Genomic DNA, 22,676 nt, shown 5'->3' on the forward strand with positions numbered 1-22,676 from the left:
TGGTAGTGGCTGTGGTCGTGGTGGTCCTCTTGGTCGGTGGTCAGCAGGTCCTGTGGTCGTGGTGGTGGTGGTCGTTCGTGGCGTCGCTAGCAGGTTAAGGTGTCTGCACTGTGTCAGAGTGGAAAGAAGAGAGGATCGTGAAGTATAATTTAAGGGAAACTAGACAGAACTTAACACTTACTGCATTGTAGTGTCTTGTCTTTATGGAGGGATGCACCTAGCGACCAAGTGCAAGTCTGAAGTGTTGTGGGGTGCGTTAGGTTCGTTACTATGTTATGTTACGTTACGTCATGCAATCATCTAACTGCTGTGACCTGTCCTCAAACCTAATGAAATGGTGAAGTGCACGTTTGGAGCATCATTTTTTTTAAACGCCAATCAGCAAATAAAAGTGCCAAAGTAATTCAAATTTCTAAGTGTCTGTACTTTGATTTTTATTCAGTAACATTACTTGTGTATTATGCATTGCTCAGGGAACAGGCTTCACAAGGTCAAGGCTTCATTGCATTGTTAGTGTTTTTTTTTTTTTTTTTCTTTGGTGGTTATAAAGAGAATGTTTGGTAATATTTCCATTTTTCCTTTTTTTTTTTACTACACGGTCCCTTGAAAACGGAATGTTTGAAGGGAGTGCTGGAGTAAGAGTATCACATTTGCATTAAGTGACGGGAAGGCGTTCTTTATGTTTTAAATATTTGTAAAGTGACTGTGCGTACTAGCCTGTTGCATGACGCGGCTCTTCAGGCTAATATGCTGACAGAGTTGAATGACAAGAGTTCACTTTGTATTAAGAAGTGATGAGAAAGTTGTGTCCTATGTTGCCTTAGTGCTTGTGAAGATAATGTTCGTTGTGACGAGTAACACGACATAACTCTTAAAGGTAATGTGCTGAGAGAGTTGAAGGAACACTTATATTTACATTAAAAAATTCTTTGCAATATATTGTTTTGTATTAATATTTGATATAAAATTTATATTAACGTTTCCTAAATCAAAAGTGTTATACTGTTATTCATTTCATCTTTAGCAAGTACAGCACTTGTATTCACAAACGGTAGCGAGAGAAACTCTGTGAGAGATCGCTTTAAAATGGCTGAGTCTGTCCGTCCTATGCGTTCTCGTGTCATAAGGAAGAAAGTTATCATTGGAGGTTTTGTCTTGAGTGATGCAGACGAGAGGAGGTGAAGAAGGGAGAATAGGAAGAGAAAGAGCAGAACGAGAAAGAAGAAAGTGTGACAGAGCAAGGAGTGAGAAATACATAACAACATGTTTGAGAGAGAGAGAGAGAGAGAGAGAGAGAGAGAGAGAGAGAGAGAGAGAGAGAGAGAGAGAGAGAGAGAGAGAGAGCTGGAAGTTCAACGTAAGTGCTTTCCAGTGTTAGTTTTGTTGCTTCATTCTTCATTGTTTGTCAGTCACGTCAGGAGAGGTGAGCCGAGAAGCGCCGCGTCATTGCGCCAACTCACGCTCGGGTTTGGGTGCATACACTAGTTTAAGTAATTTAGTAGTGGTAAAGATAGTAGTGAGTAGTAGTAGTAGTAGTAGTAGTAGTAGTAGTAGTAGTAGTAGTAGTAGTAGTAGTAGCAGCAGCACCAGCACCAGCAGTAGTAGTAGTAGTAGTAGTAGTAGTAATAGTAGTAGTAGTAGTAGCAGTAGTAGTAGTACCAGTAGTAGTAGTTATGGTGGTGATGGTCGTGGAAGTGGCAGCAGTAGTAGCAGTAATAACAGTAGTAGTAGTAGTAGTAGTAGTAGTAGTAGTTCGTAGTAGTAGTAGAAATTATGATAATAATAATGATAATAATAATAATAATAATAATAGTAATAGTAATAGTAATACAATATGTTGGAAAGCTCAATAATTCAATAAACTGTAGTGTGTTTTATTTCTTATTCTCTCTTGTTTCTTCCTGTTCTGTCATGTTTCATTCCCTAATATTTCCTTGTCGCTTCAGGATCGCAAGGCGTTCTTTACGATTCAGAAGTACCGTAAAAATCTGCAAATTACATAAGCTCTCTCTCTCTCTCTCTCTCTCTCTCTCTCTCTCTCTCTCTCTCTCTCTCTCTCTCTCTCTCTCTCTCTCTCTCTCATTAATTCGTGTTGGTTGGACATTTAACTTACTAACATATTTTTTTTACTTTTTTCTCTCCTTTCTCTCTCTCTAACCTGCTCTACATTTATAGCTTTTCACTCCTGGGCCTCTGTTTCTTTCCCTAATCTACATTATTTTGTCTCTTTTCCATTATTCACAGTCCTTTAGTTTTTCTCTGTCTAATCACGTGAAGATTAACACCCAAACAACTTCATTTCCACTTCATTACTTACACAAGATGGATCTGAACTGTTCCCTCTCACTTCAGTAAGTCCTAAACATGATGTCTCCATCCAGGCCTTCCACTTTTATTTACTTAATCTTAACTTTTGGTGTCTTGTGCAAGCTTTTCTCCTCAGTACTTATAAAAGGGTGTACGTGTACCTTATTTCATTAATGCATCCATCATTTTGCTTTCATTTGGAACTAGCGAATGGGGATTGATTAACTGATTAACTGATTGATTTCAGGGTTACCAGTCAATATGTCAATCGTTCAATGAAATAATCAACCTTTCTTTAATAAGCTATGAAAAAAAAAAAGAATGGGTAGATGATTGATTGGTTGATTTATGTTGTGGCGCCGCAAATGGGTAGATGGATAAAAAAATAAAGGAGAATATCTAATATTGCCTGAGAAGAGATGAGACCTCAACAGCACAGTAACTCACCAAGGAGAATGCCAAGGCTGGAGAGGGCGAAGGCTCCATCCTCAGCCCTCGAGTTGCTGAAGGGATCATCCTCGTTATCATCACTGCTGCCAAAACTCCTCTTCCTCCTCAATACTGCAGGGAGGGGGACGCCGCCTGCTGCAGGGGTGAAGGGAAATGGCGTTAGCTGAGGTGATGGTGATGGTGGTGTGATGTAGGCGTGGCAGTGTGTATTTAGGTAGTACTATCAAAAATTACTTTATCCGTTGTAGCAAGAGTTTTAGATGGAACTCTGTTAGTAGTTGTCAATTTTGCTTGTTTTCGTAATGATTGTTATCACTGATGATGGTGGTAGTTGTATAAGAAGTAGTTTTCGTTTGCAGTGGTAGGTGAAGTACTGGCAGTAATTATTGTTTGCGGTGGTTGTAGTGGTTGTTATTGTTGTTGTTGTTGCTGTTGTTGTTGTTGTTGTTGTTGTTGTTGTTGTCGTTATTCTTGTTCTTGTTGATGTTGTTGTTGTTGTTGGTGGTGGTGGCGGTGGTGGTGGTGGTATTCGTGGTAGTGGTACTATTTTGGTTCAATATGAACCACAAAGTTGGTTATTCAGTCTCTACCATGCGGTCAGTCGCCTCTATGTCATGCAGCAAGTTTATTGGTCTGTGTTCATCACCACTGAAATCAGAACACACACACACACACACACACACACACTCCCATCTCGTACATAAACTTTCCCCATGGGTCTCATAACTCTCTCTCTCTCTCTCTCTCTCTCTCTCTCTCTCTCTCTCTCTCTCTCTCTCTCTCTCTCTCTCTCTCTCTCTCTCTCTCTCTGCATGCTGCTTCTAGGTCATGCACAACATGGCTGCCCTCGTCGTGCCCACGATCACCTGTTAGTCATGTCATCATCAACTACAGTCAGGTGTTAGTTCCTTCCAGCGGCACAAAGGATTATGCTGCTCCCTCGTCCAGGTGACACCGCAGGCTTCTCTGAAATGTCCTGTTGGTATCAAGTTGATGAAAAATAAATGCGAGAATGCACTTGGCTTCGTTTTTTCATATTCTTTTCCTCAAGGCTTGTCTCTGGTTTATTTTGGTTTCGTTTGGTCTTGAGAAAAAGCAGAAATGTTTGTTGTTTTAAATATTATGTGAGGATTTTCTGAGTACCTCTGCCCTTGAAAGCTTCTTAGGGGGTCTTGCCTTCTAGTAGAATCCTTTTTACAAGCTTAAGAAAACATATGGATATTCTTATGATCTCCATGATGTAGAAATATTTTGGTTTTACATATCATAAGAGGCTTGATTGAAGATTTCTTCAAGAACGTGCCATTTGACCTCAAAAACCAAGATCTTGGGTCATCATACGTGACTGCTGCAGTCGTAAAGTTCAAGGATGAACACTTGGATGACCGTTAAGATGGTCACGACTTTAAATCCGTGTCACTTTTACTTGCCAGAAGCTGAATAAAGTGTTTCGTTTTCCGCCAAGGCACTGAGACGATGTGGAAAGCTAAAGGTGCCAATAGGTTTGTTTGATTTGTCATGGTTCACCTCATGGTAGAGTCGTCGCAACACAGACTACAGCAGAACAAATGAGGCGCTGTGCGGGCGTGGGCGTGCAAGCCCTGTGTGTGGTGCCAGCACACGAAGAGTCTTGTCATTGTACACTTTGGTTCAGTGAACCACTAACATTAGAATTTTCACGTTCAGTGTTTGTTTCTTTGTTTGTTTGTGGTTGTTTTCTTCTTCTTTTTTTCCGAACAGTGTGAGAGGAATCTGGTTTTTGGATCAAGTGTAATCACCAAGGACAGAGGCAGCAGCCCAGCCTGGCCTGCGTCTGGTATGAGAGAGGCAGCAGCTGCCCGTCCAGCGGCTGAAATACTCGATGCGCATTCACTCATGGCGCCGCTGGAAACACGAGTCGAGGGTATTAGTCATGCACCCCTCCCTTCCCCCTTCCCTCCCCTTCCCTTCTAAACTGCACCTAATACGTTCCTTCCCCCCACCCCAACCCCACACATGGTAAGGAGCCAAGCATAGCGGGGTCTGGTTAGAGCATCCAGGACGTGCGAGCTTACTGTTGGTAGCACCCTGACCCAGCCCTAATCTGGCATTTAGGGCGGCCTCGGCGGCGTCCTCGGCGGCTTCTTGCTGCAGTTCTCGGGCGTCCTCAGCGGCCTCAGCGGCGGCCACCCTTGCCCTCAGCGCCACCTCTTGGGCAAAACGTGCCATATTTCTGGCGACATTTGCGTTCGATGATGCTTGTAAGGCGATTTTTGTTGCTTCTTCTGCCGCCTCTGCCATGAGCTGTCCCGCCAGGAGGGTGTTCCCTGCTGCTGCAGCAGCTGCTGCTGCTCTTCTTGTCGCCTCAAGTTCTGCTGCATCTTCTGCTGCTTCACGCGCTGCTTCTGCTGCTTCCTCTACTGCTTCTCTCATAAGTTGTCCCGCCAGAAGAGTGTTCCCTGATGCGGCAGCAGCAGCTGCAGCTCTTCTGAGTCCTTCAAGTTCAAGTGCGTCCTCTCTCGCTTCCAGTAATTCCTCTTCCACTTCACTCCTCAACAGTCCGCCAAATGCGGGAGCAGCAGCACCAGCACCACTGCCTGCAGCAGCAGCAGCAGGAGAAACAGCACTAAGAGGTACTCCTCCACCTGCTGCAACGCCAGGGGCAGCGCCAGCAGTAGCAGCAGAAGAAGCAGCACTAAGAGGAACTCCTCCGCCAGCTGCAGCGCCAGGTGTTGCTGCAGCAGCAGCGGCACTAAGAGGTACTCCACCACCAGCCGCAGCTCTGGAACCTGCAGCAGCAGCAACAGCAGGAGAAACAGAACTCAGAGGCACTCCTCCGCCCGCAGCAGCACCAGGGGTTGCGGCAGCAACAGCGGCACTGAGAGGTACTCCACCACCAGCCGCAGCCCTAGGACCTGCAGCAGCAGCAGGAGAAACAGCACTCAGAGGCACTCCTCCGCCCGCAGCAGCACCAGAAACAGCAGCATTTAGTGGCACTCCTACGCCAGCTGCAGCAGTTCTGGTGAGCGCAAGTTCTGCTGCATCTTCAGCTGCTTCCTCTTGTGCCTCCCTCGCATCCTCTGCTGCGTCTTCCAGTGCATCTCTCGCTTCTTCCGCCGCGTCTTCCAGTGCGTCTCTCGCATCGTCAGCTGCGTCTTCCAGTGCGTCTCTCACATCCTCCGCTGTGTCTTCTGCTGAATCAAGGACGTCTTGCGGCTCTTCCAGGGAGTCAAGCACAGCAAAGAGTGCCGGGCCGCTGCGGGTTGCTGCGTTGGCTGAGGCCGAGAGGGTGGCAGCGCCTGCTGTGCGAGCTGGGGAAAGCAGGAGTGGGTGACCTAACACACCCCGCCACTACACTCCCCTGGCCCAGAGGGACGCGGTGGTGGCATGGCTATGACCGTGGTGAGATGCCAGAGAATAAGACATGAAGGCGATGGTGTAGATGGCGCTGATGTCAAGGTGGTGATGGTGATGTCAAGGTGGTGATGGTGATGTCAAGCTGGTGATGGAGGTGCCAAGCTGGTAATGGCGATGTTAAGGTGGTGATGGTGGTGTCAAGGCGGTGACGGTAGTGTCAAGGTGGTGATGGTGGTGTCAAGATGGTGATGGTGGTGTCAAGATGGTGATGGTGGTGTCAATGTGATGATGATGATGTCAAGGTAGCAATAGTGGCGATGGTGATGGTGGTATCAAGGCATAACACGAGGCGGCAGGAGGGAGGCCGTGGCAGCACAACGCCGGCCACAACGCCATCGGTCCGCCAGACGAGCAGTGAAAGGGAAAGTGACGTCACCACACTTTCGGATCCCAGGCGGAGCGCGGCGGCCGGAAAACGAACGCAAGGAATCCACGTCACGCTCATGACGAGGAAAGTAAAGGAATGATGCGCGCGTGTGTGTACGTCCGTGTGTTTACGAGCAACTGTTTCGTTTAGTTAGTCTTCCTTCGCGCTGCTTGGGGTCCTGAGTGTCATTGTAGGTGTTGTAGGTCGAGTGAAGCGGCAGGAAAGTTTTCGAGATAAGGAGAGGGAGAAGGAGGAGAGGAAAGAGGAGGAGGAGGAGGAGGAGGAGGAGGGAAGTAGAAGGAAGAGAGGCAGGAGACGCAATCATTTACTCTCGTTGCATCAGATGTCTTCAACGGTAATCAGTCGATTTATAAGTATACAAGAAAATGACGTAAAGAGTATTTTGTAGCAATAAAAACTGCAACTAAGAAGAGAGAGAGAGAGAGAGAGAGAGAGAGAGAGAGAGAGAGAGAGAGAGAGAGAGAGAGAGAGAGAGAGAGAGAATATTTAAGAACCAAAAAATATGTGAATCTACACTTTAAGGTACAATTAAGCTCATGATCTCAGACATAAAACTAACACAAGAAGCGGACGTAGACAAGACCCACAAATAAAAGGACATAATTACAAGAGAAAGTATTAAGTACAGAAATATTTATAAAGTGTTCACCAATATTATGTACCATCGTTTTTAAAGCATTAGTGAAAAACTTTTGAACCATTACCTAGGTCAATATTAAAGTTAAAATCTTCAGTAAAATACCGAAGTTTACCTTGTGGCAATTTCCCTCACCCATTCTAGTTTTTAATTAAGAATATGAAAAAAGGAAAGTAGTTGAGAATAACTATTCCGTTTTTAAGAATATAATGAAACATTCTCCGAAATTAAGAATTTTCTTTTAAACTTCTGAATAAAAATCGCTGAACAATAATAAACATCACCTCACGACAACATTGAATTAAAGAACTGGAAATTTTTGCAAAGCACTCAATGATAACCGTTTTACTCGTAATTACAAGAACAGGAACAGTTATTTATTTACAACGTTAGAGAAGGAGCAAGTGTTCCCTCTCCCAGTGATAAATAAACACACCTGGCGCGGTAAGAAGCACTTCACTGCACTTTCTGGCAGGCGACACAATCTGCCACACGCACACCAACAGAAGGCACGTAAGCGGAAGCAAAGGTGAGGGTGAGAAGTGACAGAGGCGAAAGCTATATAAACAGACACGTATGTACTCGTATGTCCACTGTGAGAAAAAAGCAGAAACCACGACGACTTATCCACAGGAAGGAAGAAAGGAATGCCGAAGTCACTAACTCGACTTTTTTTCCTTTGCTGCTGCATCAGAATGTTTTCTTTCGTCTTTAATCATTCGTACGAATGTTTCCCAGTTTAGCAGAAACACTTTACAGCGAAGTAAGAAGAGCTCCAACAAGTAGTGGCGTCACAGAGTTCATTGAATTCAATGTCTGTAGTTTGAATAGAAATTTATGTAAGGACTAGTGAACTGTTTTATATTATGAGCTTTGTGAAGATCAAGAACCGGGAGGTTATGGGTGGAATTATATATAAATAAATAAATAAATAAATATATATATATATATATATATATATATATATATATATATATATATATATATATATATATATATATATATATATATATATATATATATATATATATATATATATATATATATATAGGTTTTTTTTTCTATGTGAAACATTTGCACAATGTGACATCACTTCTTCTGGCAACTGTGTCTTTCCTTAAGAGGCCAGTCTAGGTTTCAAATGTTTTGATAGTAAAGCTTTCTTTAATTTTTCTAGTACATTTAACATTCGTAAAGTTTGGATTTCTTCATAATCAGTCATTTCAAGATTTGGTTGTTGATTAAATAAACTGTTGATATTCTGATGAGGATGGCACAGTATTTGTGACTTGTTATTAACTTTTTTATTTGATTTTATTTGATCTTTTTTATTTGATCAAACTCCACTGAAGGAGTTTGATCATTTTAATTATCTACTGTTCTTAACTTAACTGACCTTGAGGAATGAAAGTACCTCTTTGAGGAGAGAAGCGAGACCTGAATGTGCCCTGATTTGTGAAGTGGAGGGTGCCGGTGAAGAGGGAGGGAGGGATGCAGAGAGGGAAAATGTCCAGTGTTGAGGAAATGATGGAGGGTGAAAGAAGTGAGTGCTGTTGCCGAGGCTGGGAAGCAGGAAGTAAAAGACGCGAAAAATAGTTTTGGTGGTGACGAATGAAATGAAAGAAGGAAAAATGAGAACTGGTGTTGAGGGAGGGAGGGAGGAAGAGATTAAGATGAAAAGAATCGAACTGATAAGAAAAAATTAAGAAAAATGCTGCTGATGATAATAGTGGAGAGAGAGAGAGAGAGAGAGAGAGAGAGAGAGAGAGAGAGAGAGAGAGAGAGAGAGAGAGAGAGAGAGAGAGAGAAAAGGGGAGAGGGGATGAATTTTGAGTGGTGCTCTATGATAACCAATTACTGGTGCAGATGAGTCATACATTTCTATACAAACATGGAGGATTTTGGAAATGTATAGATACAATTTATAAAGATCAGAAGTTATGAAAAGAAAGTCTACTTTACAGACAAACAAGATTAAATGTCAAATTAACTTTCTGACTTAAAGAGCTTGAGAAGCTTGAATAGTAAAAAGGAATTATATGTTAGAAATATTTAAAAATTTTAATATATACATTTTGCAATATATTTTGGACTTAACTGGCAAGCGACACAGAAAGGTGGACAGACAGACACAGAATCGGACAAACACAAAGGCAGGCAGACAGCTAGATAAACAGACAAACAGACGAACAGACAGACAGACTGATTGATAGACAGACAGACAGACAGAAAGATAGAAGCGGAGTAACATTTACAAATATACAGGCAGAAATATAAATCTACAGAGACAAATATAAAGATGGACAGATGGACAAACACATACAGATAAAAAACGGAAACAGGCAGATACAAAGCAAAGACAAAGATAAACAAAGAAATAAACAACAGACTGAGAATGGAAACTTACAAGTAGGAGCAAAAGAGCAATGTATATGCGTCCCTCAGAGTTAGAATACATAGAAAATAGAAAGTGAGGAGATGGAGAAATCAGTATGGAAAATATTCAAATGCAACAGAAAAGACAAAGAGCAAGAATCGTATATAGGCATAAAAGGCAAAAGTACGTAAATACAACCAACATCTCAAAAATTAGATGAGAGAGAGAGAGAGAGAGAGAGAGAGAGAGAGAGAGAGAGAGAGAGAGAATTATACCAAGATTATAAAAAGAAAATATAGAGAAACATAAAGAAAGAGAGACAGATCCACAAGGGAATTACGTTTAGAACAGAAAAGATGAGAGATATGAACTTCTAGAAACACGAAGAAGAATTAAAAGAAAAGAAGAGAGAAAGAAAAAGATAGAGGAACAGATGCAAGAGGCACAAACCAAAGCTTGATCCCACATGCAGAGGCATCAAATCCTTAACCCCACTGTGAGAAGGAATCCAGTCCTACTTGAAGGCAGGAGTTCGTTGCTTTCAGGACTGCCCAGGTCGAAGTCGTCTCTGCCAACAGGGTGAGACAGGCCCGGGATGTTGAGCACGATCACGTCACTGCCCTCGCCCTCGTAGCCCTTGTAGATCTTGTTGGCACTGTACACGCCCACGGGAACCCTGCCGCCCAGCGCTTGTTCCAGGCCCAGGTGTGACTTTTCGGACACTGCGCAAGGTTGAGACACAAGGTTCAGTTAATAAATCAGCGGGCTGTATCGTCGGCGCCACATGTCCTGAGGTGCTGTAATACTGTAATCATTATGCCATGCCCAGTAACACAGATTACACTAATGTGAAGATGATTCGCATTTCCTAACGCTTTAGGCTTTTCAAGTATTGTTTGAAAGAAACTACAAAGATGATCAGTAGGGTTCTTATTTTTTTTTCTATTTATTCATTTATTTATTTTTTTATTTATTTATTTTTTTTTTTAACCAGTGATGATAAAAAAGAAATTTCAATTTCCGCTCCACAAGAAAAGTGAGGAGACAAAAAAAGTGGTTTCATTTAAATTTGCCTGAACCATTCATTTAGTAATTTAATAATTGATGTATTACTTATTTGATATATTAATTTATCATTTGATTTTATTTTCATGACATTCTATTTCTATTTTCTAGAGAGAGATGTGTAATAATTAAGTACATGTGTTATAAATGTGTGTGTGTGTGTGTGTGTGTGTGTGTGTGTGTGTGTGTGTGTCCATACTCACGCCAGAGCTGGGGAGCCGCTGAGACTGCCCCCAGAAGCGCCAGGACGACCACTACGCGTGGCTCCATCTTGTGGCTCTGTAAGGAGGAGCGGGGTGTCACGGCAGGGCACGGGAACGCACGAGACTCAAATAGGCGACAGGGACATGATGCAATGCAATGGGGGAAATCATCAAACCAAGAAAGCTTAAGGCCCAGCCAAAAGTCCTGCTGCCAAAGATGGGTGGTCGTAGTGCAGGAGGAAGTAAGAGTGCCAAGAAAGAGCACAGTACTTCCGATATGCATATACTTGCGATGCCGAGTCGTGGTTACATTGTCAATAAAGATCATGGTATTTGTATGTTTTAATTCGTATATTTATTAATGTGCGACGAACGACGATGAGATGTACATACGAAAAAAAAAATACCAGTGCCTAACACACTGCATGACTGGCACTGCCAAAAAACATAAAATTGGTATCAGTGTAATAAGATGGAGTGTCGCAGGAGAGGTGTTGCAAGAGAAAGTGACTGATCCGTTGATTTTCGCTACAAAAACACAGCACTGCTGCTGATGAGAGAGAGAGAGAGAGAGAGAGAGAGAGAGAGAGAGAGAGAGAATCACAGCGGCAGGGATAATAAAAGAGTGCCAGAACAAAGCCAGGGACAGGTCAGTGTGGCGTCAGCGTGACGCAGCGTGCTGCAGTGTGCCCCAGGCGTCCCGCACTGCCACGCCCCCACGCCACTGACCCCTTTCCCTCGCACCATCACCCTGCCTCCCATGAGCGTCGCGTGAACATCCTGGACTGGACGCACAGTCCTGCCTCGTCATGGAACATAATGCTCTCTGAAGATCGCCTGCTTTACGGCGTTATCTCTCACAAGGTGAGTCAATTGTGTAAACCTTCTTACGTCACTCTGAGTGAAAGGACCTTAGAAAGTGATAATGCTTCCAACGGATATGACTGAAGTGCAGTTGAGCATACAATGTGAAAAGCATTATTTTGCCTTGTAACACCATCTCTTTAACTTTACGATGCCTGAAAACACAAGCATTTTACATTGCTGGTAGTATCAAATTATTTTTATAATCCAACGTTTGCAACTTGAAGCTCCTTGCATTTCAACCCTTTCTGTACCGGAAATGCTTCACAACTTCTAACCAACACTTTCAACTTGCATCTATCTTGCTGAGCATCTGACATTTGCCTCACGGTGCCAGTACAAGACTCTCACTGGCAACCCATGAAAACTTACCTTAAAATGGGGAAGAAAACAAAGCTGGTATCTTCCAGATCACCACCAACAGTGCCTTGCCGAGTCTCCTACGGCACTACAAGACAGACGGGCACTGTTCACGCTTTCCCAGTGGCACCACACAGTCGAACTGACGACTTGGTGACTACTTGGCTTCTGGTGCGAGACTGAGGGGAAAGGCGGGACGGAGGCGAGTAATCATGCTCTCTCTCTGCAAGCCACGCCCCTTTCTCGTGACGTCATTTCTGCTAGCCAATCACAGCACATCCCTTTTACCTGCACGAGAACAAGGATAAGTAAGAGGGAGAGTTAGAAAGACGCCCTTTAGAGGTGACTTAGAGAGCTTAGAGACCGAGAAATGAAATATGAGTTACTTCTGGTATGATGAAAGAGAAAGCTAAATGTATAGATCGATAACTATATTTCATAGATAGATTGATGAATAGGTAGCTAGGTAAGAGACAGAAAGAGAGAGAGAGAGAGAGAGAGAGAGAGAGAGAGAGAGAGAGAGAGAGAGAGAGAGAGAGATGGACGTGATGAACGTGATGGCGTTTAGAAATGAGACGGATTAGACGAAAGAAAAAAAACGGCGATTTCTTTCTATGGGCACACACACACACACACACACACCACACACACACACACACACACACACACACACACACACACACACCTATAATGAAACGAATGAAAACAAAAAATCTTTTATGTGTGTGCTAATGTTTATACCCCTGGTGTGTGTGTGTGTGTGTGTGTGTGTGTGTGTGTGTGTGTGTGTGTGTGCTTACTTTCCACCAAATTTGTGTCAGGGAAATATCGTCGGTCTGTCCTTTACTTATAATCTGAACTGGAAACTTCACATCTCATCTCTAGCTAAAAGAGCTTCTATGAAGTTAGGTGTTCTGAGACGTCTCCGCCAGTTTTTCTCACAACCCCCAGTTGCTAACTCTGTACAAGGGCCTTATCCGTCCATATATGGGGTATGCTTCACATGTCTGGGGGGATTCCATTCTTACCGCTCTTCTAGACAGGGTGGAATCAAAAGCTTTTCGTCTCATCAACTCCTCTCTTCTAACTGTCTTCAGACTCTCTCTCATCGCCGCAATGTTGCATCTCTAGCTATGTTCTTCATTTTCATGCTAACTGCTTTTCTGATCTTGCTAACTGCATGGTAACTGCAAGCCAGTGTCCTTCCTACATAAAAAAAAATAAAAATAAAATAAAATGCCTGGTCTCTTCCCGCGGCCTCACTGCACAAGACTTTCTTCTTTTTCTCACCCCTATTGTGTCCACCTCTCTAATGCAAGAGTTAACCAGTATTCTCAATCATTCATCCCTTTCTCTTGTAAACTGTGAAACTCCCTATCTGCTTCTGTATTTCCACCTTCCTATGACTTAAATTCCTTCAAGAGGGAGGTTTCAAGACACTTATCCTTCAATTTTTTGCTTACCGCTTTGGACCCTTTTCTGGGACTGACATCTCAGTGGGCTTTTTTATTTATTTATTTATTTTTTATTTTCATTGCCCTTGACCAGTGTCCCTCCTACATAAATAAGTAGTAGTAATAGTAGTAGTAGTAGTAGTAGTAGTAGTAGTAGTAGTAGAGGCAGTAGTAGTGTTTCAGAGATGTCTCACTGGGCAAGACATTCTCTTTACTCTTATCCATGTTTGAGTAAGGTTCGTCAAACCAGAGCAAGTGTTAACCACTATCTTCACTCTTTCATCTTTTGTGACTGGTAAACTCTGGAACTCGCTGACTGTTTCTGTTTTGCTCCCCTCCTGACTTGAATCATTGCAAGCCATCTACGGAACTAAACTACCCTTGATTTTGGACTTTTATGATAGTGCTGTTATTATTTATATTTATTGTTTGCGCTTCTTGCTTTTCAGTAATTTTGGCGGGATCTCTGTGGCGTCCTTCCTTGCGCCTTGTCCCGCTCCCTCAGTCAGACTGGAGTCTGGCCCTAGCCTAGGGGGGATGGACTTGGCGGCTGGAGCTCTTGTACATCCGCAGTTTTTATTAATATGCGGCAGCTTTGTACATTTGTGTTCTTCTGGCACCTTCTACAGCACCCTATGCACACCGTGGACACCCCACAACCATACAAGCATACAAGAAGTAAAATCCTTGTACATATAGTGGCCGCGTGGGACAGAGACAGCATGTCTGCTTTTCCCAGACACCGAAGTCCTCCGTGCACTGCTCTGGCTGTGCCAGCTACCTTGCCGCCCCAGCCTGTGTTCCTGCCTTCACCGTGTGCCTTGTGCTGCTTCAGCTTAACCTGCTACTGGTATGCTACCATGTCTACGGTGCTTTCTTCAGCTGCTTCAGGGACCCTATCAAGCTTTCTTCTGCCTGCCTGCCTGCCTGCCTGCCTGTCAGCCTGCGTACCCGTACGACTTCAAGCCGTCACCGACGCATCTCGCCAACTGTAGCTGCTGTTCCTGTCGTTTCAAGACTGGACTCTTCAAGCCGTCACTGATGCATCTCGCCAGTTATAGCTGCTGTTCCTGTCGTTTCAGGAGTGGACTCTTCAAGCCGTCACCGACACATCTCGACTGCTTCAGTGCTGATGTTCCCGTCGCTTCAAGACTTTGGACTTATCAGCCGACAGTCTTCGCACCGTTGCCTTGCGCGTTATTAGTGCATTGTCAGTGCAATGTTATTTTTGCAATTTATTTGGCATAGAGACGCCATATTTTCTTTATTTGAGATACCCAATGATGTCATTGCTTTTATTATTTCCTCGTGACTTACACACAGAAGCACGATTTTCATATTTATTTATTTTATTAGTGACTTGCGTGTGAGCTCCTCCCCTCCTCCGTCCCCATATTATGTTTGTTTGCTGCGAGGCCGCAGCCGAAGTGTGACCGAGCAATATGATAGTGTTCTTATTATGTATACTTTATTGTTTGCGCTTCTCGCCTTTCAGTAATTTTGGCAGGATCTCTGTAGCGCACTCCCGCCAGTGCGGGATGAGGAAAAGGAAGGTCGCCTGTAACCAGTTTGAGAAAGTGAGAGAGAGAGAGAGAGAGAGAGAGAGAGAGAGAGAGAGAGAGAGAGAGAGAGAGAGAGAGAGAGAGAGAGAGAGAGAGAGAGAATAGGGAATGAGGTATATGAGTGAGGTAGGTTAGAGAGAAGAGAGAGAGAGAGAGAGAGAGAGAGAGAGAGAGAGAGAGAGAGAGAGAGAGAGAGAGAGAGAGAGAGAGAGAGAGAGAGAGAGATTCCCTTTCACTTTGTAGCTTAAATAATAGACAAGGACAGGGAATCATAAACTTCTTGTCTCTCTGTCTGTTTATCTTTGTCTGTCTGTCTGTCTGTCTGTCTATCTTCTGTGTGTCTGTCTGTCTGTCTGTCTATTGTTTATCTTCTGTGTGTCTGGTTGCATTCCTGCCTCACTTTTGTTTCATTGTCCATTTGTGTTTTCTTTATTTCATTTTATGTTCATTTATGTATTCACCCCTCTTCTTTTATTGATATCCTGAAGTTGCTTTCTTTCTTTCCTCTCATCTCTGTTTTATTGTCTCATTCCTCTCTCTCTCTCTCTCTCTCTCTCTCTCTCTCTCTCTCTCTCTCTCTCTCTCTCTCTCTGAATCCCTTTTCATTTCTCTTCCTCCGTGCACCACATCTCCCTTCCCTCCTTCCCTCCCTCTCCCTTTTCTCTCCCTCCATCTACCCGCCTCTGCGTCCCTCCCTCCTGTCTTCCTTTCCTCCCTCGTGGCGACCTCCACTTAGAGTACAGCGAACCTCCACTTTCGCTGACCAACACCGCTGGGAAATACCTCTCCTCCTCCTCCTCCTCCTCCTCCTCCTCCTCCTCCTCCTCCTCCTCCTTGTATTGTTTTTTTTTTTTCTCTCGCTTTTCCTTTCTTCTTTTTTTTCGTTTTTCATTCCAGTTTCTTGTTCCTCCTCCTCCTCCTGTCTTTTCTTTTCCTTTTTTTACTTCCGTACCTGTTCTGTGACGTATCTTATCCTCTGCAGTCCTTTACTATCCTGCATCTCTTACGCTATATAAAAAGTTGCTTATCACAAACAGGCCAACAAATTCAACAGGTAAGATGTTGTTTGTTCTTCCTTTGTGTTCTCTTGAGATGTCTTTGTAGCACCTAGGGAAGTCACACCTAGCCGCACCTCCCATTCTCCCTCCACATTTGCCACACCTGTTCAGTAATCACCCTCACCCTTTCACACACACCTTTCTCGCCAGGTAGCCTCAAGCGAGCAGCATCCCCTCTCCTCCCATTCCCTCTCCCTCCCTCCTCTCTCTCTCTCCCTCCCTTTCCTTACTTACGCAATAGTTAGCTGTTTCTTTCCCTCCCTTCTTTTCTTTCGATCTCTCAGCGCAAAGGTGTGGTGGTGGTGGTGGTGGTGGTGGTGGCGGTGGTGGTGGTGGAAAGCTTGTTTTTCGATTCGCTTTTTGTGTCTAGATTTGTGATGTGTAAGTGTTATGTGTGTGTTTTGGGGGGGGGGGTACTGTAAGTGTCGTCTGTGGTTTCTGCAAATGTTGCCACTTATAAAAAACTGAAACCAAATGAAATGAAAGTGAGTCGTCTTACCCACGCACACACCGCGTGCGCACACACACACACACACACACACACACACACACACACACACACACACACACACACACACACACACACACACACACACACACACACACACACACACACACACACACACACACACACACACACACACACACACACACACACACACACACACACACACACACATTACTATCTATATAAGCATTCCATCTCATACTCCTCAGAAATATATAATAATTCAAGATATAAGTCCACATTGATTCTTATAAAATCCTCTTGAATTCATAAACTCATGAGAACATTCATGAATCAATATATATATATATATATATATATATATATATATATATATATATATATATATATATATATATATATATATATATATATATATATATATATATATATATATATATATATATACGAGTATATACAAATTTATCAGAATCCACATCAGTGGAAAAGAAAGGTACAGAGGCTCAGGAATGGAACCTTTCTTCTGTGTTTATTATTCGTTATATTTCCAGATTTATAGGACTCCCATCTTCAGACAACAGTAAAAATAAGTAAAAGTAATTGAAACCTTTTTTTAATCATTGAAGAACGCTTTACTGTTGTGCCTCTATACCGTCCTTTTCAACATTACATTCCGTTACGGCAAACTTTTTTTTTCCACAAGAATCCACGTAAATCTATATAAAACCAGTTAAAATTCATAAAAAAATCAATATAAAATTTCAAATAAATTACAAATAAACCCGTTTAAGTCTAATTAAATCCAGATAACTCCACTAAACTTAATTAGGTTCATATAAGAACACAAGAACATAAGGGAAGCTGCAATAACCCATGAAGCCTTCACGTGGCAGCTCGTGCGAGAAACAGACCCACCTATTTCCACTTACCATTCTCATCCATGAATTTGTTTAATCTTCTTATGAGTCTCCCTAATGACTCACCACTACAATTATAAATCCAAATAGACATACACGCGTGTCAGTCTATTTGAAAACAACATACATTTTAATGCGCATCATCATCAGTGAACACAAACAATGAAAACAATGCGCGTCACCACAAACAATAGCCTCTCAACAGCGGTAACGAAGCGTGCACAGAGGAATAAAGACGAGAGAAAGACAAAAAAAAGACCCTGCTAACCTCCTTGCCCCGTTTTGTGAGTGACCCGATCTTGATTGCCTCGCAGATGAGCCAAGTCACCCCGATCGTCACAATCACCGTCACCATCATCATTATTCATCATCGTCGGCGTGCACGGAATTAACTGGGTGCATATATGTATGGTCTGTCTCTCTCTCTGTCGTTTTTTTTTCTTAATTATTCGATCAGAACGTCCTTTCATATTTACATCAGTCGTTTAATTCTTTTTCTTTCCGTTTTCTTTCTTAATTCAGTACTTTACTTCCTTCCTATTTGTTTTCCTTTATACTTGTCTAGCCTCTTTTCCTTACAGTAGTCTCTGTTCCTCAATTTTCCTCTTTTTTCTTGAAGGTATATGATTTATATTCGATCCTTTTTTTCCAACAGTCAGTAACAGAGATAGGGATATGTTAAGTGGCTAATGGTTTTCCTTTCATCATAGGGGGTCTTGGGTTCGAATCCTGACCTCTCTCGAATCCCTCTCTCCTGCAAGAAGGTCTCTAGGCTCTACTGCGTCTGCTTGTTGCCTTTCATGCGAAGGTTTATGTAAATAGGTAGCAGTGGGCAGCAGTGCGCGCCGGGCCATTGGGTACGCCAGGTCCGCCAGCCCTTAATAGTAACACGGCCATTTTTTCACGCTTTCTAATACCTAAGTGGACCGAGCGTGTATCATGCTTGCGGTTAACTATGATAAATTATTATGCAATTGTCCAACGTTGTGGTGTCATGTTCTACAAAACGTTTCAGACCAAAAAAAAAAAAAATCTGTGAGAGAACTCCACTAATCGCATCCCCAGCTCGTCGTGGTATCTGGAGCTCTTGATATAAAGCAGTTCATTAGTGCATGAATTAATTTATATTAGATTTATAGCCATGAATTCAATGGACTTTGTGAATCAATGACTTGTAGCAACTGTACATGGATATAGACGTTTGATGAGAGGAGCAAAGATAAAAAAAAGAAAAGCATTGTACAATCACTCCTAGAAATGCTTGTTGTTTGTTATGATTGATTTACATTGACACAGGAGACTGGCCAAGTGCTACAAGGAAAAGCTCAGAAATCTCTCGTCGTCGTCACTTCCTAAAATGCATGTAGTGGTTGAATTCTTAAAGAGTTTATTCCTGTACATAGGAAGCAGGAGACTAGCTGAGGGTACAACGAAAAGAAAAGAAAACTCTGCAAGAAGCCCTCACCTAATCGTCCCTCCCTGAAAGAAAAGTATTTACTGAGAAAGCTCTGAAAGGGAAAGGCAATTTATTTTCCTGCGTGGATTATATAAGACTGGTTGAGGGTTGGGGAGCAAAAAAGAAAGTACAAAAAATATCGCTCAGTCGCCCTTCCCTTTGTAGTGAGAGACTTCCAAAAGGGAAAGCAAATTTATTACTTCAGAAATCTTCCTATTCTTACCTGCATAGTGGCTGTAAAGCATGTAAGAGTACATTTACAAGGGTTACAAAAAAACTGACAGAACATTAAAGAAAAAACAACTCTTCATCTCCCCACATTAAAGTACAACATGGAAAAGATCTAAAAGGGAAAGCAAATGTAGTACCCCAGACGTCTTCATCCTCCACTTTGCAGGATGGTAATGATGAAGCAGTGAAATGTAAATTATTGTTATAAAAACCTCGGAAAAATAAACTCTCTTAGTCTCATGTCTCTCTGTTAGTACATAATGATAGAGTTGAAAAGGGAAAGCAAAGTTAGTGTTCCAGATGTCTGCACAGCACTTCACCTTGTAAGCAAGTTGCGAAGTATCTAGCTGTACAAGACAGACAGAAGGAAAAAAAAATAATAATAAAAAACGCTCCTAACTGGCCCTTCCTCAAACATGTATGTACGAGTAGCATGTGCAGATTTATGTACCACAGATACTTCCGGTCTGGATGCTTCAGTTTGCGACAAAGTTACAAAGCATCTAAATCTACTTATAAGAACTATAGAAACCTTTAACAAATATTATCTAATCCATTTCCACTAGCTAAGCACAATGCAAGTGGTACATGTTACTGTACCACTGTACCTCAGATGTCTTGACACTCCTCATTGCTTTGAAGTTGTGTTATAAAGCTTCCAGATATCACCACCTTTATCATGAAAGGGAAGACCACTTCAGGTACCACTGATGTTTAATCTCCATTTCCCCAGAATAGCGAGAAAAGATCCCAGTGAAGCCATCTCATCTCCTAAGCGTCCGTTACGAAGGGCTAGTCAATGTATCCCTCGGTGTGGCGGAGAAAAGGCGGGTCAGGGTGAAGACATCTGCCACAAAATTCAAGTTTTTGCCGCGAATAATGCAAGAAAACTATTTCAAGATAGCTCTTCTTCCTCTTCCTCCTCCCCTCATCTTCCTTCCCAACTTGCGCTCAGTGAGCGAGGAAAAGGAGGTTGTTCAAGTTTTTACTAAGAATACTATAAGAAAACTATTTCAAGTACTCCTCTCCTTCTTATTAATTCATTTGTGTGTGACTCACCTGCGTGTGTCTGGTATTTTGGAAGAGAGTAGTGGTAGCAGTAGTACTAGTGCTAATAGTAGTAGTAGTAGTAGTAGTAGTAGTAGTAGTAGTAGTAGCAACAGCAGCAGCAACAGCAGCAGCAGCAGCAGCAGCAGCAGCAGCAGTAGCAGTAGCAACAGCATCAACGGTGGCAGCAGCAGCAGCAGCAGCAGCAGCAGCAGCAGCAGCAGCAGTAGTAGTAGTAGTAGTAGTAGTAGTAGTAGTAGTAGTAGTAGTGTACTATATATATTATATATTGTATATACTCTATGTACACGACCACAGGGGCGCATAATAAAATGTGAGCTCTCCTCGCCCATTCACACCTCAACTGACTTCCCTTGGTGTGTCGATCCCCTGAAGAGACGCGTGGACTCACATCTTTCACCTCCTCACCCTTTTCTCCTAAACCACGTGACAGTACGTGGTTGGTGGGCGCCTCCCGGCCCGGGCTAAATAAATTAAGTGTTCCTGAGTCGGCTGGAGGGACATCAGCACTATACTCGGAGGCGGGAACACCCTGTATCCATTTTCTCTACACCAAATAAACGGCCAAGCTTCAAAATGTAACTCCTTCACCAGATGTCCCGATCCTCTAGGAGGCAGGATGGGAGGACGACGTAGCACGCCGATACAGTAGTAGTAGTAGTAGTAGTAGTAGTAGCAGTAGTAGTAGTAGTAGTAGTAGCAGTAGTAATAGTAGTAGTAGTAGTAGTAGCAGTAGTAATAGTAGCAGTAGTAGTAGTAGTAGTAGTAATAGTAGTAGTAGTAGTAGTAGTAGTAGTAGTAGTAGTAGTAGCAGAAGTAGTAGTAAAAATAGTAGCAGCAATAGTATCAGTAGTATTAGTAATATTAGTAGTAAGAATACTTGGAAAGGATATTCGAGGTATGTGCCTTCGTGATGATCCATCATTGCACAGAACTGAAACTTGTATTTGAGTGGACATCAGATTACAGTCAACAAAGGGAGATAAATACAAGTAACAAATATTATTTCCCTTTTTGTCAAGGCTGTTTACGAAAATGAAAGTATTGGTATCAATTCAAAGCTCTCTCTCTCTCTCTCTCTCTCTCTCTCTCTCTCTCTCTCTCTCTCTCTCTCTCTCTCTCTCTCTCTCTCTCTCTCTCTCGTACAGGTCTTCGGGCTACCTTTCATAACATTGCTACGAGAGAGAGAGAGAGAGAGAGAGAGAGAGAGAGAGAGAGAGAGAGAGAGAGAGACGGAGAGAGAAAGTTTGTCTAAAAAAAGGTTAATCATTCAAGTTTATACGAGAGATCTGTTTAACATTTGTCGGAGGGTCACCTGCGAGTCTGACGAACCGGTGAGATAGGGCGAGCGAGGGGCAGCGGAGAGGGACGAGAAGCATGAGGGAAGGGAAGGGGGCGAGTCAGGAGGGCGGGTCAGTATCGGGCAGTGAGGAGAAAAAATAAAACAAGACTACTTTTTGCTGGGAGAAAGTTGCTGTGTAGGGAGCGGTGAGGAGCGTAATATTTTCTTTATAATGTACATAGGTATGATACGTCTCGCCTCGCCTCTTTTCTCCGCCTTATGCAAGTGGCTTTCCCCGTGATGGTCAGTGCGGCGCCTCGTGTTCTATTGCTTATCGTTGCTTGTTCAGTGGTTGTGTGGCCCGCTGTGATGTGTGGCTGTGTAGCTGTGCTTTCTTTTGTTGCTTTTGTTGTTATTGTTGCTGTGGTTGCTGCTGTTGTTGTTGTTGTTGTGGTTGTGGTGGTGGTGGTGGTGGTTGTGTTCATATTGTTGTTGTTGTTGATGATGGTGGTGGTGGTTGTGTTCATATTGTTGTTGTTGTTGTTGGTGGTGGTTGTGATAGTGGTGGTGGTGGTGGTGGTCTTCTTCTTCTTCTTCTTCTTCTATAATCACTCCATCAGCTCTTATATCCCTCTCAGTACTTGCATCTATAATATCATGGCACCTTTAATCTTATTTATGATGCATTTGATACCTTTCTTCTCTCCGTCCTCCCTTTCTCCACCTTCCCTCCTTTCCTTTTCCTTTCTCTTCCCTCCCTACCTCCCTCTCCCTGCCTCATCACCATTCCTCCGTCCATTCCTCCCCTCCTTTCCTCATCTTTTCTAATGACCACCTACTTTTCTCGGTACTTTTTGCTGTATTTTTTTTGTTGCGAGACATTCCGCACACATGTTTCTTGTTGCAGTGAATACCTGATACCCAGCGATACTTTTTCTACTTCCCTTGATCCCGTTTTCTCTAATTGATAATGCTTGTTTCTTTCGTAATTTTTTTTTTTTTTTTTGCTGATATTGAGTGCTGGATCGTGTTACTGTTGTATTAGATATGGATTCAAAGTGTGTGTGTGTGTGTGTGTGAGAGAGAGAGAGAGAGAGAGAGAGAGAGAGAGTCTTTTCTGTCTGTCTGTCTG

General features: G+C 42.9%; 1 protein-coding gene across 3 annotated transcripts in view; it reads right to left on the minus strand.

The window, feature by feature from the left end:
- The window catches only part of LOC135112192 (spidroin-1-like), a 13,462-nt gene extending 1,239 nt beyond the window's left edge, over positions 1-12,223 (minus strand). Inside the window, exons 1-6 of one of the 3 annotated variants that reach the window (XM_064026307.1) lie at positions 12,060-12,223; positions 10,824-10,899; positions 10,074-10,277; positions 4,812-6,047; positions 2,755-2,892; positions 1-103 (exon numbers count right to left, since the gene is read on the minus strand). The exon at positions 1-103 is cut by the window's left edge and continues 147 nt beyond it. In XM_064026307.1, the coding sequence (XP_063882377.1) occupies positions 87-103; positions 2,755-2,892; positions 4,812-6,047; positions 10,074-10,277; positions 10,824-10,890 (1,662 nt within the window). In that variant the 5' untranslated portion in view covers positions 10,891-10,899; positions 12,060-12,223 and the 3' untranslated portion in view covers positions 1-86. Of the gene's footprint in view, positions 109-2,754; positions 2,893-4,811; positions 6,048-10,073; positions 10,278-10,823; positions 10,900-12,059 lie in introns of all 3 variants that reach the window. The other 2 variants (XM_064026308.1, XM_064026306.1) reach the window with 2 other exon arrangements.
- Between the last annotated feature and the right edge of the window lie 10,453 nt (positions 12,224-22,676).

Source organism: Scylla paramamosain, chromosome 23 (assembly GCF_035594125.1).
Source record: "Scylla paramamosain isolate STU-SP2022 chromosome 23, ASM3559412v1, whole genome shotgun sequence".
In the NCBI taxonomy this organism is placed as follows: domain Eukaryota; kingdom Metazoa; phylum Arthropoda; class Malacostraca; order Decapoda; family Portunidae; genus Scylla; species Scylla paramamosain.